The 22129-nt window shown below is 39.1% G+C and overlaps 1 protein-coding gene across 1 annotated transcript in view; it reads right to left on the reverse strand.

Moving 5' to 3' along the window:
* SMARCA2 (SWI/SNF related BAF chromatin remodeling complex subunit ATPase 2) overlaps positions 1-22129 on the reverse strand; it is a 151163-nt gene that overhangs the window by 80806 nt on the left and 48228 nt on the right. The window contains exons 16-21 of the mRNA XM_017883501.1: positions 20131-20238; positions 19436-19522; positions 15263-15309; positions 12725-12891; positions 6527-6690; positions 902-1129 (exon numbers count right to left, since the gene is read on the reverse strand). Coding sequence (XP_017738990.1) covers positions 902-1129; positions 6527-6690; positions 12725-12891; positions 15263-15309; positions 19436-19522; positions 20131-20238 — 801 coding nt within the window. The remainder of the gene's footprint in view (positions 1-901; positions 1130-6526; positions 6691-12724; positions 12892-15262; positions 15310-19435; positions 19523-20130; positions 20239-22129) is intronic.

A 22129-nucleotide genomic window follows, 5' to 3' on the forward strand; every position in this document is an offset into this window, starting at 1 on the left:
AGGCAAAAATCAAATTATATCTAATATATGCAATGAAAACAGTATTCCACATGAATATGTAAGGTAAACTTACTCTTCAATTTATAAGTATGGGCACACACAAAAAATATGTTCATCCCCAGTCAGTTTTATGGTAAGGACTGCTGCTGATATTCTGTAGTTTGCTACACTATATACATATGTTTAAAAATCTATTTCAAATCCATTTTGGAATGAATATTATAAAATTACTAACGCTGGCAATCTAAAAATAATACAAATGACAACCCAACATTCCCCTAATAAAAACCTCATCAATACATTCTTCATACAACCCTGACAAATAAAGACTGTTCAATCAGTATTTTTCCCGACCTTCAGACAGCTCTTAAAGAAAAATTTGAAGTATAGGTTAAGGTCATGCTTTCCAAGAGCAAGTATAGCTAAATGGGCAGAAGATGGCTGTGAAGGTTTGTCCTACAAACACGTCAGGCTCTGCAATCCCTGATCAAAAGGCAAAAGAGACAGAGGGCTCTGGAGGATGGGAGAAAGAAGCCCTGTTCCATTTATGTCTTGTCTCGTCCGGCTGATTTTGTCCCTAAAGTACCCTCTCTGCAGTTCTGCATCTGCCCTACAGAAGGCAGCATTGATGGTACAATAAAGCAGCTGGTTTTCCTACCCCGGAAAAAAGGAGGGAGCACCCACAGGCCAAGCCTTGAGGTTCCTCCAGCAATAACTCTTAAGACACTCATTTTGGATAACTTTCAGAGGCTTTCTGTGGTTGGGATCTAAAACAGCAGTTTATTTATTCATTTTCATTAACACCAGCCCAGGAAGTTCTTTAAACAAAGGGATTATTCTTAGTCCTTCAGAGACAAAAGGCCACTGTTTGATTTCATAAACTTGGGGCTTTCTGTAATACCTCATTTTCCTCTTCATGCTCCAAGATGGCCTGCAAGAATGCCCTCCGCTCGTGGCTTGAAGACTTTTGGTCAAACATGCCTGCCTGGATCACTTTCTGATCCACGTTCAGCTTGTATTTTGCAGCCGCGAGGATCTTTTCCTCCACGCTGTTCACGGTACAGAGCCTCAGCACCCGGACCTCGTTCTGCTGCCCGATGCGGTGAGCTCGGTCTTGGGCCTGCAGATCCTGTTTGGGGGGAACAATATGCTATGAGGACTGAGATGCTTGGCATAGGAATCCCAAACCAGACCCCACCCCAGAGGGAAATATGGAAGGGTTATGTATTTCACCTTCGCTAAAGCAAGATTTTGCTTACATTTTAAAAATACGCAAGCTACGTTTGGAAAAATTCAATGTCATTCCTAGTTGAAGAAACCTGGGTTTAAATTAACCAAGCCAACTGAAATAAATCTCAGGTTTTGAAATCCAGGTTATCATATTGTTTTTATGTATCTCTAGGTTCCCCATCAGATTTAGTCCCTATCTAAAACATAAAACAAGACACCAATATCCAATGTCAGAATTATGACTTACATATCACCTACAACTAACCTTAAGTTGCCAGAAACGCCTTTTCTTTGGTGTGATGTGTTGAAGATTATTTTAAAAATATCACTGAGTTGTTGTACATTCAGGTATTATACATACATACATCTTACTACACACACACACATACACACACAGTGATTGCTCAGGTAGTCAATTTCCTAGAACCTAACCTTATCAAAGACTCAGTCTTCAATTTGGGAAATGAAAAGGATTGCTAGTTGGGTAGTCAACTGGTGAACTTTTGGGGACAGAAATTTGTCACTACCTATTAGAAGCGTTAAAACAGTCTACATCTCTGACTCAGAAATACCACTTCTGGAAATGTATCCTAAACAAATAATCATAGCTATGCACAAAGATTTAGAAATAAGGATGTACCTTCTCAGAATAATTTGTTATCTCTAATTTTTATTTTTAAAAAAGAATTAAACATTCAACAATAATGAATTGGTTAAATAAATTATAGTATCCTACTATATGTACGTATCAACAAAGTATCATAAAAATTACATTGTAGGAGATTTAATGACACAAAGCTATAAGTGAAAACAAGTTAAAAAGAACCATGTGCATTCTGATCTTACATGTGCACATTTATCTATATCAAGAAACAGGTAGGAGGACAAACACCAACATGCCAACAACATAAATCTCCAGGTGATAAGATTATAGGTGTTAGTTCATTTTCTTCACTTTGCTTACATTTTGTTTTTTTCTGCTTTAAATGTTACTCATATATTAATAATAAGAAAAAAGCTTTAATGAAATCTTTAAATAAAAACCTTCATGAGCCCATGAAGCAGAGTTACCTAATTTTACAGCTACATAATAAAAACTTCTTGGCCTATGGCTTTTATTCATTGTGGTCCAGGTGATGTTATCTGGACTGATGCTAATTAGTTGTTTACACATGTCTCCCATTAGACTGTATAGATTTTTAGGGCAAAGGTCTGTTTTCTGTATCCCACAGCCCTGGCACCATAGTTTGTACAGAGCTGATGCTCAACAGCTGTAAACCTGTCTTCTTGACCAGACAAGTCTCCTGGTCACCTATTGTAGCACAAGAAGGCAGCAGGCAAAAGGTTGCCCTGGAGATTTGTTTTTGCTGCAGGGACCTTTAAAATTAAGTAGCCAATTAGGCAAAAGTTTTTCCTCGGCAGATATCTGAATAAGTTAACATCAATATCATAGTGCTAAGCCATGAGAACAGCTGGGACCCATCTATATTAGATTATTTTCTAAAGAGGAGACTGTGAGGTGGATCATTCAAATCCAAAGGGGACAAAAAACTCTAAAACACCCTAAAGTTCCTTTTTAAGCTTTTAGTTCAACCGTCCCTCTCCACATATCTTCACCAGAACTGCTAACAGCAGTCAAGATGACAAGCTCTGTGTCATCAGGCTTTTCACTATCTCCTGGAACAGAGGCCAACAAACAGTCTCTAAAATGGGCGCACTAGTAAACATTTTAGGCTGTCTGGCCCAGAAGCAAAAATTGAACAACTGTTCTCACCAGAAGGCTGATATTCTTTTTTCCCACCATTTTCTAATTTATACTTTAAAAAGTGAAGACCATTCTTCACCTGCAGAGGTGCAAAAATAAGTGGCAGGTCAGACTGAGCCCGTGAGGAGTAGATTGCTGACCCTTGTCCAAGAAGATGCTGACAAAACCACAAAAATACTAATTGCAGGGGGCAGCAGAATATGAAAAGAGTAGATGAGGAAGCAGGGCACATAGACAACATACGAACAAGGTAAGACATTACAGAATCCTTGGGAATTTGCTGCAATTAGTTTTGTTTGGTGGTGGTGGCAGTGATGTTGGTGTTTCAGATCACCCATCTAATTGGAAGGTCACGAAAGCTAATATTTCTAGGTGGAGAAGTGTAATGCAATGTGAGCTTGTGAGTCTCTAAGCTGACGTGTGGGGGGAAATATTGTGACAAAGAAGGGCTGTAATTATTGGATGGATTACTCAATATTTCTAAAATCTCAATTAGGTGGTCTGAAACTTCATCACACTGACTTAGGTCTGATAATACTCGAAGCTAAGAGCCTGATCTGAGAAGAGGGTCTGCAAGCTAAATGTGGTTGACCATTCCGTAATAGCAACAGAGTTGCAGCTCCATGGGTAAAAAACACAAGCACCAAACCACGTTTCTAATCAACAGTTTGGAAATAAGAGTCTTGGCAACCTGTAGTGATTTTTTTGTTAATTCCACAATCCTGAGTTCTATTTTTGCTTCTAGGTAGGGTCCTCAATTAGCAACATTAAGGCCGCCATCTGTCAACCTATGTCAAATTAATCCCCTATTTTCACCAATGTCCCTTAATTTTGATTCAATATGATAATGCATACTTACCGAAATTTTTCTTCAATGCATGCTGAAATTAACCTGATAAAAACACCTCCACAATTTTCATTTTGGGGGCTGTGCAATCTATATGCAAGGGTGCAAGGTAGAAAGAGCTCAAACCCAGGATTCAAACTGAAACCTAAACAGACATGGGTGTGAATGATCCTGATGGGGCGCTCATGAGCAAGCTAACATTGACTGGTTTCCTTATGTATAAGATATTCTGAGGATTACTTGAGGTGAGGTCTGCAAAGTGCCTAACAATATTTAGTAGAGTTCTGTACCTTTTAAATGAAAATTCAGATGGATCTTTATCACTTTAAAATCACTGATTCCTGAAAAGAAAATTTGACCAAACTAATGGTCATGTTCAGTGACAGATGAAAAATCTGGTCAGCTCAGTTTATTCAATCAGGTGGAAGCAAATCTACCTATGGCAGCTAGAAATACTTGCAGAGGCCCAGTGTGAGGGTCCTGTGGTAAATTTAACCAGAGAAAATCTGGGATCCTGTGTTTTGCTGCCGAAGCTTTAGTTCACGTGTAGTTAAGAGGGAACTATTTCATGTTACTGTAATTTACTTTGATTCTAGAACTCAAAGTTTTTAACAGAGCTAGAGAGAAAGAATGAAAAAAAAAAATGAGAGGTGGGGTGGGGTAGAACATCATAAAGATGTTCCAGAGTTATTTTCCAGGTTAAATTAGCATTTCCTAGAACAGTGGCTTTTAGAATTTATACTGTGCCAGTGAAGGTAAACACCTAAGAGTCAGTGGAAATGCTTACCTCCGAAGACAGAATACAAACAAACTCTCCATTCACCTACAGATGGTCCTCAATACTTAGGTACCAGCAAGAAGGATAATCTAAACATCCAATCACATTGAGCACACCAGGAGGAGGGGAGTCAAGGAGTCACATCACATCTTCCTTCCTCCCCCTTAGATACCCAGCCTAGTTCAGTGCCTGCTGCATAACAGACACTCAATAAATGTTTGTGGAAGAAATACTGAATCCAAAATGCCAAAAAGGAAAACTGCAGATCTCTCACATCAATATAAATTCTACCTGAGCCTTGGAATAAAACACTTTTATATATTTATAAAAATATGTAACCATATTTCCTGAAGACTTAGAACTAATATATTCTGTGCTGGTGGTTCCCAATCCTTTTCAAGATAAGAAAATTTTAATAGTCGCCTTAATTTATTCACCTACAGAGAATGGTAAGTACACGCAATGGCCCAGTGTTGGTGGTTTGGACCCACAGTTGAGTCTTTAAATCAGTGGTCCTCATCTGTATGAGAATCTATTTCAGAATCTCCTGGGAGTGCTCAAAGGAAGCACCTAGCTCCACTGAATAAGAAAACTAGGGTGGAGTGGGAGGGAACAGAAAGCAGGCATGTATATTTTTTAAAAGCTCCCTTAGAATCCTAATGTACCCCTGAACTGTATTTCCTGCCAAAAGTGACGCTATATGGCATTGCCGCTCAATCTTCGCAACCCAGTGAGATAGTGTTACTGTTGAGAAAACCAGGGCTCAGTAAGGAGCCTACGAAAAGCTGATGTAGAATTCATACTCCTATGTGAGAGTTGCCATTTTCTTTTTGCTTTTTTTTGAGACATGGTCTTGCTTTGTTGCCCAGGCTGGAGGGCAGTGGTACAATCACAGCTCACTACAGCCTCTGCCTCCCAGGTTCAATCAATCCTCCCACCTCAGCCTCCTGAGGATCTTGGGACTACAGGTGTAAGTGCCACTGTGCCCAGCTAATTTTTGTATTTTTTTTGTAGAGACAGGGTTTCACCATGTTGCCCAGGCTGGTCTCAAATTCCTGGACTCAAGCAATCCTCCTGCCTCGACCTCCCAAAGTCCTGGGATTACAGGCATGAGCCACCACACCTGGTCTTCATTTTTACTGTTTTGAATTCAACATTTGCTCCAGTATGAATCAAAACTTGACCAGTATCATCGTACCCAATATCCTACAGGCAGATGCCTCACCTCCCAGAGTAATTTAGAAAACCAGTGCCATAAGAGACCCACTCAATTGAAAAAAAAAAAAATCAAAGTACTGCTTTAATAGGATAGCCCTGAACTTACCTGGCTAAAAGAGCTTTACAACAATAAATGCTCATTAGAATATGTTTTGATGATGACTTTAAACAAAACACAAAATAAAAGGTTAACTACCATAATACTAACTGGCCTTGGGGAAGTTACTTACCCTGCCTAGGATTCAGTTTCCTTGACTGCAAAGATTCAAATCATATTAACTGTCTGACAGGGTTGTTGTGAAACTGAATGAAAAAATGCCCAAGAGGCTGACACAGATTAAGAGGCTCATAAATGATGGTTGCTATTGTTCTTATTGCTATGATTTTACAACATTTTTGATTTATCCTTCATTAAATATACTTTGTTCAATGGCAATCCCAAGAGATGGGATTAAAACTAAGCAGAAACTAAGTTTTTCTACCTCAAACTTCAGCTCTTCAAAGGCATATGTGGGACCTCGTATCTATGCTCTAAGGGAGATGAGAAAACAGCCAGAATTGGCTCCAAGAAAGCACCGGCCCACTCGTTTAGATATTTGCTCTGTCCCGTAAATGTGAATAATGAAACTGATCATCTTTTAGCTGCTCTCCAGAGGGAGGCCTGGACACCCGAGTGGGACATACAGACCTGATGAGGATTCCAGTCGCTGTCAAAGATGACCACTGTATCAGCTGCCTGAAGATTTAAGCCCAGGCCACCAGCTCTGGTGCTCAGCAAGAAAATGAAATACTGGGATCCAGGTTCATTGAATTTCTTCAGCAAAGCAGCACGATCTTCAGACTTGGTGGTGCCTAAGGGGATCAGAAAAATTAATTTGCCAATTAATTCTTGTCTGAAAATGGCACAGAACGAGACAAAAAAGCTTGCTTCCTTCGAGAAATATACCCAGACTCCTCCTAACACTGATGAGGTAATTTCCAGGGCTTTGTACTTCTGGAAAAAAACTTTGAACATTTTGCAATTACAAAAAAAAGATAGAGCTTAAACATTTCTGACGAGGCATCTTTGTAACTTTACACATTTTACAAAATCCTTACTTTCACCTAAAACATTGAAAACATGTTTTGGATTTCTGTGATTCATAACAACAAATAATTTTAAGAACACACACATTTCCTCTCTCTCCCTCTTGTCACTCACACACACACGTGCACTTAAAACTGTAATAATGGCTTGAAGAAACTTTGCCAATAGGCATTAAAGCAAGGACTTTTTATGCCAAGAAAATAGAAAAAAAAAGGAAAGTTCTTTACTAAGGCTTTACCGTTTCGATTGAAGTATGGTCCGTTTGATAAAACATAAATTATGAATGAAAATTTTTTTTTTTGCAAATGGAATAATTTTATCCTTTTTAGCAAGACTTAAAGCCACAATAATCCCCCCCAACAAAAAACAAGAAATCTCTTAGTCTGTTTCTCACATTAACATCCTGCTCTATTGAGTTCAAAACCAACTAAACAGAGCAGCATGTTAAAAACCTGGGTGTGGTTTGCCCCATGGGGTCTGAGGAGGCTCCAAAAGAGTCAATAAGCAGAGAGGACCAAACCTTAGAGTCTGGTGCTCACTTTTGGGGCATTCTTGCATTTTGGATGAGCCACTCAATCACATATTATGTATGTGTAATGTATTTACCCAGCCATTTCATGAAGTGCAAGTTCATGAAGGGGAGGAAAAAAAAAAAAAAAAAAAAAAAAACCGGTATTCCATCTGAACATATTTCACCAGAAACACTTAGACGCTGAATTTTGAAAAAAGGCTTTAGGTTGTTAGGAAATATGTATGCATGTTACATGATAGTCCCTGACCGGCTGCTATTCAAATATTATTCTTCCATGTTGTTCTTTTTTTAAGGATGAAAACATACCAGCAATTTATTTCAGAGGATTAAAACATTTAAGTGACTACAGCTAATGAATCAAGTTACTATGAGGGCCAAGTTCTCAAAATCGGGGACAATCTGTTTTTCACATTTAATAAAAATAACAAATGCCCTCCTGAGGAGGGAGAAGACAAATCACTTCCCTGCATACAGCAAACAAGGATTAGGAATGAGGAGTTTGGGGGCTCTCCTCATTTAATGGAGTCACATTCTTTAGACCCAATTTACTTTCTACGTTAGGTTTCGAGTTTAGTGAACTGGTGAGGTCCGACACAATCAGTTGTCTGAGTTTAGATTTTGGAGGAGGAGCACTAAACATGCTTTGATGAGTGAGCTTTCCAGTGTGGGGCTCTTTTTTCTTTTATTTTCAGAATTGGCTTTCTGAGATCATGGTGAACTATCTGTTCACGATGCTAATGGAAGATATGTTCTGTTCTGCCGTGAAACCTCTATCATCTTTGTAAGAATTTTTTTTAAAATTACTCACATGGATTAATGGTTCACATATTTCTCCTCTGCCTTAAACTGAATGAAAAGCCACAGAAACCAAAAATTCCTTCTAAAATGGGGAAAGAAGAGATCATGGCATCTGTGTTTCTGACAACTGGGTACAAAAACTATACACATCTATCCTCTCGGGATAGAAGTTCAACCGTTTTTGATTAACTGAAAATGAACCAGCTGATAATCACATGGATTAATGAACCCAAACAGTTAATCTCATCAGGTCTGCCTGCCCTGCATGCTTTGGGTTTCTTGCTTTTTGTTCTTTTTGTTTTCTCTTTTCCGTGAAGCTGAAGGCTGCAGTAGCTGAAGGTCTTGCTGCTGAATGCTCAAACTTGACCTTCACTGGCTACTTTACAGATAACATGCATATGTCACCATGGCAATGGTTACTTCAGTTGTTTTTCAGGAACTTTGGCCAGCTCTGTCCACTTCAAACTGGTTGACACCACTGACCCTTAAACTAGGCCTGAGCGCAAGTGCCCAAGAGATGGCCTTTTGATGTTGGAGAGCCAAGAACTCCACCATCAGATCACGCTAACACTGCCATTTTCTGCATGTATGTCCTCGGAAACACCATGAACCCCGGCTATGCTTGTGTAGAATGAACCTGTGACTTCATTTTTCCCCACTGCCAATCACCTTTCCCTGTGCCTTATACCACCCCACTTCCTTACCCCATAAATATCCCTAAGCCTTATCTTCAGGGAGGTAGAGTTGAGGGCTGTTCTTCCATCTTTTTGCTTGGTTCCCTTGTGAGTAAATCTTTTCTCCTTTGCAAAACCTGTGTCACAGTGATTGATTTACTGCACGTGGGCAGAACAGACGTGGATCTCGCCAGTAACATAAGATATAAATACAACCAATGCCTACTGGGATGAAATAACCTTACATGCCAAATAAAGCACTGAAAAACAAAAGGAATATCCAAATAAAATTATTTGGTCAAAGGAGTTTTCAGACCCTATACCAGATACCTCAAGCAAATAGGCCAACCATATATCTGGTGTGTATTTAAACTGTATAGGCCAGACACGGTGGCTCACGCCTATGATCTCAGCACTTTGGGAAGCCAAGGTGGGTGGATTACCTGAGGTCAGGAGTTCAAGACCAGCCTGGCCAACATGATAAAATCCTGTCCCTACTAAAAATACAAAAATTAGCTGGGCATGGTGGCACACATCTGTAATCCCAGCTACTCGGGAGGGTGGGGCACAAGAATCGCTTGAACCCAGGAAGTGGAGGTTGCAGTGAGCTGAGATGCACTCCAGCCTGGGCGACAGAGTGAGACTTCGTCTCAACAAAATAGAATGAAATGAAATAAAATAAAATAAAATAAAATAAACTGTATAAATAGCTGGGAACTTGACAAATTACAAAAAACAATAAAAAAGATTAAGTCATTTTTCATACAAAACAATGGCATTTCTCATCACAAGGTTTAGAATTTGCTAGAAAACCACTTCCGTCAAAGATTTCCAAGTCAAGATCTTTGCTGATCATCAGCAATCTTTTTAATATTGTTCAGGGAGAGTCAAACCACCATGTAAGAGTCTATCTAAAGGCAGACACTCTTTGCAAGTGGCACAAGATTTAATGTGCTCAATACTACCATCAGTTTCATGGTCTTTCAGACTTTGATACATAACCAATTATAAGAATACAATTAATAGGGCAAGTGTGTTGAAAATTACAGAATTTACCAGAAGGAACACACTGTCAGACTTTCATGATGACTAATTTTAACTTAGTTTCAGTGACTTTTAGAAAGTATTGTCTTCTGGGATAAAACAAGAGAGAGCACCACTTGCTCTCACTCAAAATCATTTCCAGTAAAACAAAACTATAATGGAGTATTAGCTAAATCTATTCATGCAACCATAATCTTTGCAGAAAATTTCTGCTTAGCTCTTGTCAAGTGATTTTTTTCCCCTAAAGCCAAAATCTGAGACTTCAAATTCAGGAGTGAAAATCTGAAGTCATTTTAATAATTGGGTGGTGGGATGGGGACAGAAGGGGTTCAGCCGGAAGTGTGTGTACTAACTTATCTGTGTGTATACTGATTGTTTGTCCATTAGTTCTGTCCACCGTTAAAAGGAATGGCTGCTCTTTCTTATGGAAATATGCCTTTTCAATTCCATCTGTAACATGTTAGGCAATTTGCTTGTCTGTCTCCTTCCACCTAATGGTAAGGACTCTGAGAGCAGGAACAGTGAATAGTTCATCCATCCTGTATCTCTAGTGCATGGTGGTTTGCAATTACTCAACTGAAAATTTTAAATAAGTTCAAAATCATGCTTAAAAAGTTGTAGCTAGAGAAGCAGCCTGTATTTTCAGAGATGGGGTATACCTCTCTGGATCTGCTAAAACTGAGCTAATCTGGAATCAAAGAGATCCAAGTTAGAACCTGGTTTCACCATATACCTTTGTTTTCTCATCTATTAAATGGGCATCATAATGGCACACTGGTTGACAGGGTAACAGTAGCTTATTTATTGAGAAAATCAAATTAATAATGCACATGAAATGCTTGGCCCAGAGTCCCACACAGAGTAGGTGTTCCATACATGTTAACTGTTGTGACTATTATTATTAATAACAAAAGGACAGCAGCCAACAAATGATTAAAGAGAACCTCTCAGGCTGACAAGAAAACGTGAAAGCAATTTGTTTCCAGGAAGTCACTCTTACCAGTCTGATAGATGCAAATATTCCAAAGGAGCAGTCCTCAGTGACCTGAGATTGGAAATGAAATGCCACAAAGTAGCAAGTGATAGTTATCCAGGACACCTGTGTGGGGCTGTCAGTTCAGGGGAAAATAGAGCCCCACAGCCCCTCACTTGAGCAGCAGGTAAAGGACAGTTTATCTTTTGAAGGAAGAGTGCTGAATTTTCCCCTCTTTCCAGAGGCAGGGATCCAGTCAAAGAAGAAGAGACAATAAAGGAAATTTGCCAACAGAGAAAAACTGTGCCTAATAGGACTGTATTTGTGAACTCAGAATTCACATTTACTTAACCATTCATTGGTTAAGTAATTTGGAGGGGAGAGGTAAAGGGGTTTAAATAATCCATTTTCACGCCTGTAATCCCAGCACTTTGGGAGGCCAAGGCAGGTGGATCACTTGAGGTCAGGAGTTCGAGACCAGCCTGGGCAACATGGTGAAACCCCATCTCCACTAAAAATACACACACAAAAATTAGCCAGGCATGGTGGCACATGCTTGTAATCCCAGCTACTCAGGAGGCTGAGGCAGGAGAATCACCTGAACCCGGGTGGTGGAGGTTGCAGTAAGCTGAGATCATGCTACTGGATTCCAGCCTGGGTGACAGAGTGAGACTCTGTCTCAATAAAAACAATAAAATAAAATAAAATAAAATAAAATAAAAATAATCAAGTTTGTCAAATGGTATAATTAATTTGAAAATTAATTAATAATACCCTAAGAGGCAGACCATAAAGAGAATTCACCTAAAACCTTAAGTCAGAGAACATACGGCAAGTCTGAGTTTGGTTTATATCCAATTACATTCAATTAAGGGCAAAAGGGAAACAAAATGTTGGATTGAAAATAAAGTCTTTTAATGAAACATAAACCTTAAATTTCCCATTTAACAATAGTAATACTGCATTAGATAAATACCGGTATTAGTAGTATCCTCTTTTCTACCCAGGGATTAAATAGCATCCTGACTGTAAATTAACTTCTATTCCTACTTACTACTCTTTGAATGCCATATTTATGCCCTGCCATTGTGTATAAATGCTGATACTTTCAACCTCTAATATATTATGGCTGATATCCAAATCGTAAAATAATTTAGGGATTATCCCTAAAATCATATTTTCTTCCACTAATATTTTTTCTTACTAATTTTTAGGACATGGTATTTAAATTTCACTCTTAAAACCAGGCAAATATTTTACATAGCTTGCAAAATCCAGGAAACAATGAAGTCACGTCTCTTAACAATATAATATGTGGATATGTCTTATTTAGAAAGAGAGGCGCTTTAATGGTAAATATAATCTTAACTGAATGATTGTATTGTTACAAAGAAAAGTGACATAGCCTTTATCCCCTTAAAATATACCTCTAACTGAAAAAGGTAAAGGTGTGTCAACGTATTCTATATGTTTGGCACATAGGTAACAATCAATTTTAAGAGCAAGGAAGATTTCAAAATTTAGTTTAGTTTAATTTTATTTTATTTAGATACTCATAAGTGACTCTAAACTCATTTGTGTTGGTTTATATGTGGGCTATGCAGCTGCACAAATGAGGTCAGCTTATTTAAAGCTTAAGGATGCAAAAAATTGCACCCGATGCTGCTAGTCAATTCTTCAATTTTACCCCTTCTTTTTGGCTGAGAATGGATCTAAGTGCCCATTATCCCTTCATTTTCAGTAGTATGGCTTCTGAGCCTAATGCCTTATGCACTTACCATCTAGGCGTAGGTAAAGGAAGTTCCGAAAAGCAAAATAATCCTCCATGATGGTCATGAGAGATGTCATCTGGCAGAAAAGCAGCACTCGGTGATTAGTCGCTCTCAATTTTGGCAGAATACGATCAAGTAGCTCAAACTTTCCTGAGGCCCGATACAGTTCAGCCCTGAACCCAAAAAATGCAAAACAAGAAGACAGTATTACTTCTGTCTTCTTGAAAATCCAGCATTGCTTTGTTTTCATATAATCCTTTGTACACAGTAAACATTCAATAAGTGACTGTGAAATGAATGAATGAATGAATGAATATGAACTCCAAAGCAATGAGAATATTTAGCAGAAAAAGAAAATATATTCATAAAAACCCATGAAAAGTGCATTGCATATACTAGGTATGATTACAGGTTCTAGAAAGAAAAGGAACCACTTTCATGTTCTTAATACTTTCACAGTCTTTCTCTCAACTTATTCTTTCTCCTTGCCCTAGCTCTTTCTCTTTCTCTCACACACACGCACGTGAGTGCATATATGCCATGTTTCTGTAAATACTTCCTTATTAATTATATACATTTTTAAATTGTTAATTCAGGACACTTAAGATTCATCTAAATACTTATTGATCACCTACTATGTACCAAGTACAGTGCTAGCCATGCATATAATAATAAGCAAAATAGAGTCTCATTTTACTAAATGGGTAATTACAAATTATAATAAATACTATAAAAATAACAAGTTCCAATGAGAAAACCCACAGCAACATGTGATCCTTCTTTAGATCAGAGCAGTTTGGCAACTTTTGGCCCCAGTCTGCTGTTTTTATAAATAAAAACAGACACAACCACACTCACTCATCTCTGTTTTCTGGCTGCTTTCATGCTACAGAGGCTGTGCTGAGCAGGTGTGGCAGACACTTTATGGCCCACAAAGCTGAAAATATTCACAATCTGGCTCTTTACAGAAAAAGTTTGCCAACCACTGGTTTAGAGTGTCGGAGGTGACCTCCCTGAAGAGCTAACATTTTAGCTAAAACCTGAAATAATGAGTAAAAAGGCATCTAGGTGAAGAATGGGGGCACTGGGGGGGGGGGAGAGGAGGAGATTCCAGGGTGAGGAAAGAGCATGCATAAAGGTTCTGAGGGGTAAAGGAGACAGAAGGATTTGAGAAATTGAAAAACAAACAAACAACCAGTGAGCATGGCTTAAACAGAAGTGAGGACAGAATACTGGGAGATGAAGACAGAGAGGTGGAGGATGAGATGAGGAATAGACTCGGTAGGGCTCTATGAGCTACACTGAACATTTTCATTTTAAATGCAATGAAAAGCCATCAATGGGTTTTAAGCAGGGGAGTGATGAGGTCTGGCATACCTTTTTATAAGATCACTATGGACATCGTGTAAGAATGGACTGGGGGAGGACAAGAGTCTTGGATTACTGTAGAAGTACAAGTCAAAAACACGATGGGAGTATGAGATGCAGAAGACGCTGCGATATGAAGAAAGGCTAAAGTAGGGCCTTTTCCCTCTACAGTTCACCCTTATTTTTCTTTTATCAGCAGGGCTGTGTTATACAATTAAAACTGAATTCTAGGCGATACTGTTTAGAAAACTTGCCAGTGCACCTGTAATCTATAGTACTGGAATGTATCATCTGGTAGTTGATTTTATGACACAGGATATGTTATTTCTAACAGACACATTTTCAAACGTATGTCTTCCTGATGTCCATTCCCCACTCTGAGAACTGTTCTCCAAATACCCCATAGCCATGTTTTCACCACGTGACCCTGGCCAAGCTGATGGGAGCAGGAGTAACCACAGAACGCAGAGAAGAGAGAGGCAAGAAGAGGCAGGGAAAGCTTAGCAGCACTGCTTCTGGATAGGTTATAGTTCCTGGTTCTTAGCCCAGTGAAACTGTCTGCCCTTGGGATCCAAGAATGATGACTACATCCTAATAATAAATTTTTCAAATTTGTAACACACACATGCACACACACACACACACACACACACACACATTCTGTTAAGGCAGTGTTCATTTTTGTTGTTGCAAGTCAAGATTCTCTTTAACATCCATTGCTAATGAAAAACATTTCTTACATAGACCATATTCTAACAAATGACTATAAAACTGTAAACATTTACAGCAGATGAGAAATTTCTTCTCATGTACATTAATGTCAAATGTCAATGTGAAATTTAATAAGATAAATTCTCTTCAGGCCCAGGCTATAATTCTGGTTATAAATAACAAACCTTTGAAACTTGAACAACATTTTTTGAACACTAGGATACTATTAAGTCTATTAAATAAGATCTATGTCCTTTGAATAAATAGCCACTTGCTTAAGGCAAGTAATAATTTATGCCAGTAAAGTAAAAGAGAATGCTGATATCATTTTGGTTAACTTCTCCACTGAAGAGCACTTAGAGGGCTGGAAGTATGTATTTGCACAAGAGGAAACACTGTAGAGAGGAGGAGTTTATGTAAGGCCAACAACATTTTTTTTAAAAGAAAAAAAATTTTGAGATTTACCCATTGATGACCCCATTTGAATAGCCTAGGTGTTCAGCAAAGGATTCCTTTAAAAGAGAGAGAGAGAAAAAAATGATTTAAAAAAATGTAATTATTAACTTAATGATTACTCTTTTAGTGAGGTTATCCTACCTATTTCTATAGTTAAAACAAAATAATTAAGGAATAAGCAAAAAAACTTACATATATAATGAATGAGAAATTCAGTATATTGCATGCAGACTTTTGTTCCACTAGAAATGTATCCTGTGAGTTTCTTCTAGTCTCTAGACTCTCAGATAACAGAGTTAGTTTACCCATCACACAGTCACTGAGCACCCACTGGCCCATAGCTGAGTCAATAGTTGTTTTTGGAGATCCACTCCCTAGGGTGGATCTGAACTCAAGGAGTTCAGAGTCTAGACTATAAGAGCACAATACAAGCAAATCAGAATTAATATGTATATATAAATACATGTGATAGGACTTGTCTGTGTCCCCACTGAAATCTCATCTTGAATTGTAGCTCCCATAATACCCGTGTGTTGTGGGAGGGACCCTGGAGGAATCAACTGAATCATCAGGAAGGTTTCCCCCAAGCCGTTCTCGTGGTTGTAAGTCTCATGAGATCTGGTGGCTTTATAAGGGGTTTCCCTTTTCACTTGGCTCTCACTCTCTCTTGCCTGCCACCATGTAAGATGTTCCTTTCGCCTTCTGCCATGATTGTGAGGCCTCCCCAACCATGTGAAATATGAGTTCATTCAACCTTTTTTCTTTACAAATTGCCCAGTCTCAGGTACGCCTTTATCAGCAGCATGAAAACAGACTAATACAATACGCATTGTGGAAAAAATTAGCAATAAAAATAATGGTGATTACATATTCTAATTCTTAGGTTGGTGAAATCTATTCTTTTCTTTTCCTTTTTTTTTTTTTTATTTCAGACAGAGTCTCCCTCTGTTGCCCAGGCTGGAGTGCAGTGGTGCAGTCTCAGCTCATTGCAAACCTCTGCCTCCCAGGTTCAAGCAATTCTCCTGCCTCAGACTCCTGAGTAGCTGGGACTACAGCATGTGCCACTACACCTGGTTAATTTTCTGTATTTTTAGTACAGACAGGGTTTTGCCACATTAGCTATGCTGGTCTTGAACTCCTTACCTCAAGTGACCTGACTGCCTTGGCCTCCCAAAGTGCTAGGCTTACTGGCATGAGCCACCATGCCTGGTCAGTTTGGTGAAATCCTAACATCTCTTCTATACTGTGCTTTCCTCCGTTACAAATAAGGTCCTAGATGTACAGCATCCCTCAGGTGTCTGGCTTCTGTTTTCAGAATACAGAGTGTAATCACATAACTCCCTCCTTTCTGATTCACAGGAAGAAATACATGACTGTTTTCCATGCGTTTCTCCATTCTGACTTTATGGGAATGGCAACCATCAGTGGGAATGGAAAGCAGGTTACACCTTCACATCAGCCACCGGCTGTCTCCCTTTTCTGCCTTCCCTCCTCCCTGGATCCCTGCAGTGTTTCCTCCAATGGCACCAGATCTTTCCCTCTGGGCTCAACAGTACTCTCAAAATATGCTCATCATCTATGGTAAGCTCCAGTCCTGTGGCAAAATTAACAGGATAGACTGTGGCCAATACCTCACCTCCATCCCCTAGAACCAAGCCCATAGTCTCCATTAGGCCCTATCCCTGTCTCCAAGCAGGATTGTGAAAACCAAAGAGAGGGTGTCAATGGATGCTGTTGGAGATTAGGTAACAGCATCATGTTAAAAATACTGTTTTCATTTCTTGAGTTTGAAGGTCCCCAGGAAGGCAGTGAGACCCATTTTGAGGCTGAGCATCTGGCAGGATTTAGTATGAACAAAGGGTGTGTAGCAAACGTAACACAACAAAGGCAAATTCACACACCACCTCTGTCCCATAGTTGTCACTAGATTTGCCATAACTGTGGATCTCGTTTCTAGGAATAGACTCCTGAGAGTTTTTCTGTTAAAAAAAAATTGCAAATCAAAGTCTGCCTTTCTACCAACTGCTACTTAAAATGTCAATATGTAGGTACCGAAGGGCATGTACCTTAAACTTCGCTTCCTTCATGATTCCACTCCTCCTCTATCCTTTCCCACCCTCCAGACTGAAGCTGGAGGACAGAAGACATCATCTCCCTTCCTTCCCTACTTAGCCCAGCATGGCTGAAGGGATCATTTCTTTTACGATAACCAAAACGAAGTAAGATTGCTGCTTAATCTTCAAAATTCCTAAGTCCCCCAAGGCCCTCATAGATTACCATACATGTCTTAAAATTGTTTTCAGAAAAAAATGGGACGGTGGGCAACAGGTTAGACTAACAAAACCCCAGACAGTTTCATCATTAGACTTTTTTCCGAGCTCCTCTCAACCCAACCTACGCCCACTACCAATTCATTGGTACCTTACATCTGATATAACACAACATCAGTTTACAAGATGCTTCACATGTTATTGTTTAAAAGCTGGTCCTCCTGCCAGTCCTATAATCTATTATTACACCTGTTTACAAATCAAGCACATTATAGCATGGAGAATCTGAGTGACGTACCCCAGTTCACAGTTACAAAGTGACCTAGTGGATATGAACTCATTTTTGGCCACTGCATTCCCCTTCAACAATACATGTAAATAATTATGACTTACTAGTGAGACTTTTTTTTTTTTGAGACCGACTTTCGCTCTTGTCACTCACGCTGGAGTGCAATGGCATGATCTTGGCTCACTGCAACCTCCACCTCCCAGGTTCAAGCAATTCTGTTTCCTCAGCCTCCTGTGTAGCTGGGATTACAGGCGTCTGCCATGACACAGGGCTAATTTTTGTAGTTTTGTAATTCTGTAGTTTGTAATTCTGTAGTTTTGTAATTTTGTAGTTTTAGACGGGGTTTTACCATGTTGGCCAGGCCGGTCTCGAACTCCTGACCTCAGGTCATCTGCCTGCCTCGGCCTACCAAAGTGCTTGACTTATAGGAGTGAGCCACCGCACCCAGCCATGAGATTCTTTAAGTGTTGCTGCTGTTGTCGTTTTACTTCGATGTATGTAGATACTTTCCCCTATGTCTATGGATATTCTCCTCTACGCCCATACACTCTCAACTATGGCTGTGGGTGCTCTCCCCAGTGTCTATGGATACTTTCTCCTATGGACTTGAAGGCAATAGCACTGTCAGAAATCTTTCCAATTATCCAGCTTCTGGCATGTGGATATGGTGTGCAATGAATACTCTGACCTGACAGGTACAACTGCCAAAAATAAGGGAGAAAAAAGAATATTCAAAAAGAAGAGTGCTCCAACTCAATTTTTTATACTGTGATTAAGTTTTAACTCTCCAGAAGTTTCTATGTATTTTTTAAAATAAATTGATGCAGACACTGGAGCCCTGCAGTGATGTTCTCTATGTCTCCTGCCCATTTTGCAGTAGAAAGTAGGCACTGCCCTGGCAAATAATTGCCACCAGGACCATTTGCCTCAGCAGCAGCAATGACAAATGGGGAATACCATTGTGGCTCCTTTTCATTCCTGCTCCAGTCAATTGCTCTGACTGGGGTGAAACACTGTCAATTTAGGAAACTTATTCACATGGAGTGAACATGGCAGAAAATGTCCTCTCCCTGCAAAACAGCTTTCTAGAGACCTGAGCATCAGGATGAAAGCATGGATTTACGTCATTATGACAGAAACAAGAAAGGAAAAATATAAATCAAAGTAACAGACTAAAGCCAGTGTCTTTTACAAAGAAAATATTTAAAGAAAATCTTTCTCTTTAGCAGTCATAAATATGTTATTTTAATATTTTTCACAGCATTCTTCTGAGGAAGCTGAATGTATTTATCATTATCTTCAATTTCAGAGCTCCTACTATAACAAGGTAATTCACAGTACTTACCCAAACCCACACAAGTGAGCCACTGCTTACAACATTTTCTCTCCACTTTAAACTCTTGGTTATAAAATTCCAGATGCTCAAATGCTTGGTGCCAATGAGAACCCATAACCAGAATACTCAGGTTTGTTAATTCTGCTTGTCGAGCTATCAGATCATGTCATCTCAACTTCCACCAACATGTTTTAAACCTATTTTGGTTTTTGTTTTGTTTGTTCGTTTTTTTAACTAGCATTAGTATATTAGCACAATCAGGCTCAACACACACAATACAGACTTACCTCAATGTGCTGAAACATATATGGGTGGTTGCAGATTTTTCTCAACTGCATGATAGTGTTCATAAGTGTCTTAGCACCTCCTTTCCCCTAAGAATCAGTGGAAAGAGAAAAATAAAACTAGTTATTAACTGGTCAGACATTTCAGATCTTTTAAACTGGGCTTCTTATACAAAGGACCAAAGGTTTTCTCAGTCACCTACACACCTTGTGGTTTAAAGCTTCTTTAATTATATAGCAGTTCCTGAGTTAGATATAATGTCTTTCTTGTGATTAATTTATCCTACAAAAAAAGTGAACCTTGAAGAATTATGTCTAGTCAATGGCTTTGTGACATGACTGTCTATTCCGTAGGACTCCAGAACACAGAAGCACAGAACAGATGCCCAGGGAGTGAAACTGGATTTTAAAACCTTCTAAAATGCCACCCCACATTTAGGCAGAATATATTTGCTGCAAAATTGACATAAGCAGAGCTAACTATTTTGGTAATGTGAACATATTCCTTCTTTCTTCCTGCCCCAATGCAGCTAAGAGGTGAAGAGATTATCTTTGGCAGCTATAATAGCTCAAAGGAGGTCCAGTGATTTACTTCAACAAATCAGCATTAGCAGGGATGCTTCCTGTGAATATTCAATGTCACAGCCATGAGAAGACATATCACAGCACCTTGAGTTGCATCATCTTCCGCAACATACCTTCTTATCTTTCTCAGAACCATCTGTGAGAAGGATCCCCTTAGCCTGCATATGGCGATACAGAATCTTCTGCAGAGCTGACATGTCACACTTGATCACATATTCCACCTGCGGAAAAGAGAACAGTAAGTAGGCAAGAGCAGGAAGGAGAAGGTGCCTGTTCTAAGAAGACTGCTGAATCAGTGTCACTCCTGGAAGCACAAAGGTGTCTCTCTTTCTCTTTCTTGGATTCATGGAGTGCAGGGTGAGATGGGGGTGTTAGAAGAGACCAGAGTCATCATTGTTAAAGGTACCATTATGATGGTGGGAGCTTCCAAAGGTTATATGTAATTGATGCTGGGGTCATGTTTTCTGAAATTTCTGGACTTGGTTCCAAATTTGAGAGAGAGAATGGCTTACAAACTGTTCAAATTCAAAAATGTTCAATATGGGGTATTTTTAGTATTTCCTTCACTTCCCAATTATACTTCCTTTCCTATGAACAGAACGGTTTTAGGAAAAGCAGTGACTGACAAATATCCTGTGATTTTCTTCGTGAAACATTTTTAAATGGTCACATGTGGTATCTCTAATACTAGTCTAAAAGTGAGATTTATAACATCCCTAGGGTGACTACCGTTAACTTCTACTCTTGAGAAATGGCAGGATGCAACCTAGTGAGAACAGGCGGAAGAGAGAAATTAATCCACAATTAGACACTACTTTATGGCCATCTAAAGGAGGACAAGGCCTCCTGTGCTTCCAGTTGAAATACCATCAAAATCCAATTTTACAAAGTTAAGGGGAATTCACATGCTCATGGTTTATCACACACCTGCATACTTTATCATACTCCTAATACAGAAAATCTGCCTTATTTCCTACCATTGTTTTTCTTTATTTAAAAAAGAATCCCAAGAATACAAATGTGCAATTTCCATAATAAACATCAGATTAATGCCTAGAAATATGCAGAATGTGATTAAAAGTAAATCAGCAGGCTAATGTTTAATAAACTGATTTAAAATGATCACATTATTTGCAGCTCTGAAGGCCAGGGAGAAGAGGTCACAAATAACTTGAATATTCATTCAATTGTTACTTTAGAAGGAATCTGTCAGACCAAATGGAACCACAATTAATAGATTTTGGCCACACATTTTGATGCATCAAATGAGATTAGAGCTCTTTGACAGAAAAGTTGAGAAGTGTAAGTAACCCTCCAAAAACATGCTTCAGTTTTTAATGACCTTCTTGGCCAGGTGAAATAAAAATCTCCAAGATTAATAAATAAGTATGCATTTCACACAGGCTTTGTGTTTTAGAAAACTGGTCATGTTATATGTTTAAAGTACTTCTCTTTTTTTTTAATATAAAAAATTTCCATAATTTGGCCAGGTGTGGTGACTCATGCCTGCAGTCCCAGCACTTTGGGAGGCCGAGGTGGGCAGATCACGATGTCAGGAGTTCCAGACCAGCTTGACCAACATGATGAAACCCCATCTCTACTAAAAATACAAAAATTAGCCAGACGTGGTAGCGTGTGCCTATCATCCCAGCTATTCAGGAGGCTGACGCAGGAGAATCGCTGGAACCCAAGAGGCAGAGGTTGCAATGAGCCGAGATCGTGCCACTGCACTGGAGTGACAGAGTGAGACTCATTCAGGACATAGGCATGGGCAAGGACTTCATGTCTAAAACACCAAAAGCAATGCCAACAAAAGCCAAAATTGACAAATGGGACCTAATCAAACTAAAGAGCTTCTGCACAGCAAAAGAAACTACCATCAGAGTGAACAGGCAACCTACAGGATGGGAGAAAATTTTTGCAATCTATGCATCTGACAAAGGGCTAATATCCAGAATCTACAAATAACTTAAACAAATTTACAAGAAAAAATCAAACAACCCCATCAAAAAGTGGGTGAAGGATATGAACAGACACTTCTCAAAAGAAGACATTTATGTAGCCAACAGACATACGAAAAAATGCTCATCATCACTGGCCATCAAAGAAATG

This window comes from Rhinopithecus bieti, unplaced genomic scaffold (genome assembly GCF_001698545.2).
Source record: "Rhinopithecus bieti isolate Rb0 unplaced genomic scaffold, ASM169854v2 scaffold_641, whole genome shotgun sequence".
Lineage (NCBI taxonomy): Eukaryota > Metazoa > Chordata > Mammalia > Primates > Cercopithecidae > Rhinopithecus > Rhinopithecus bieti.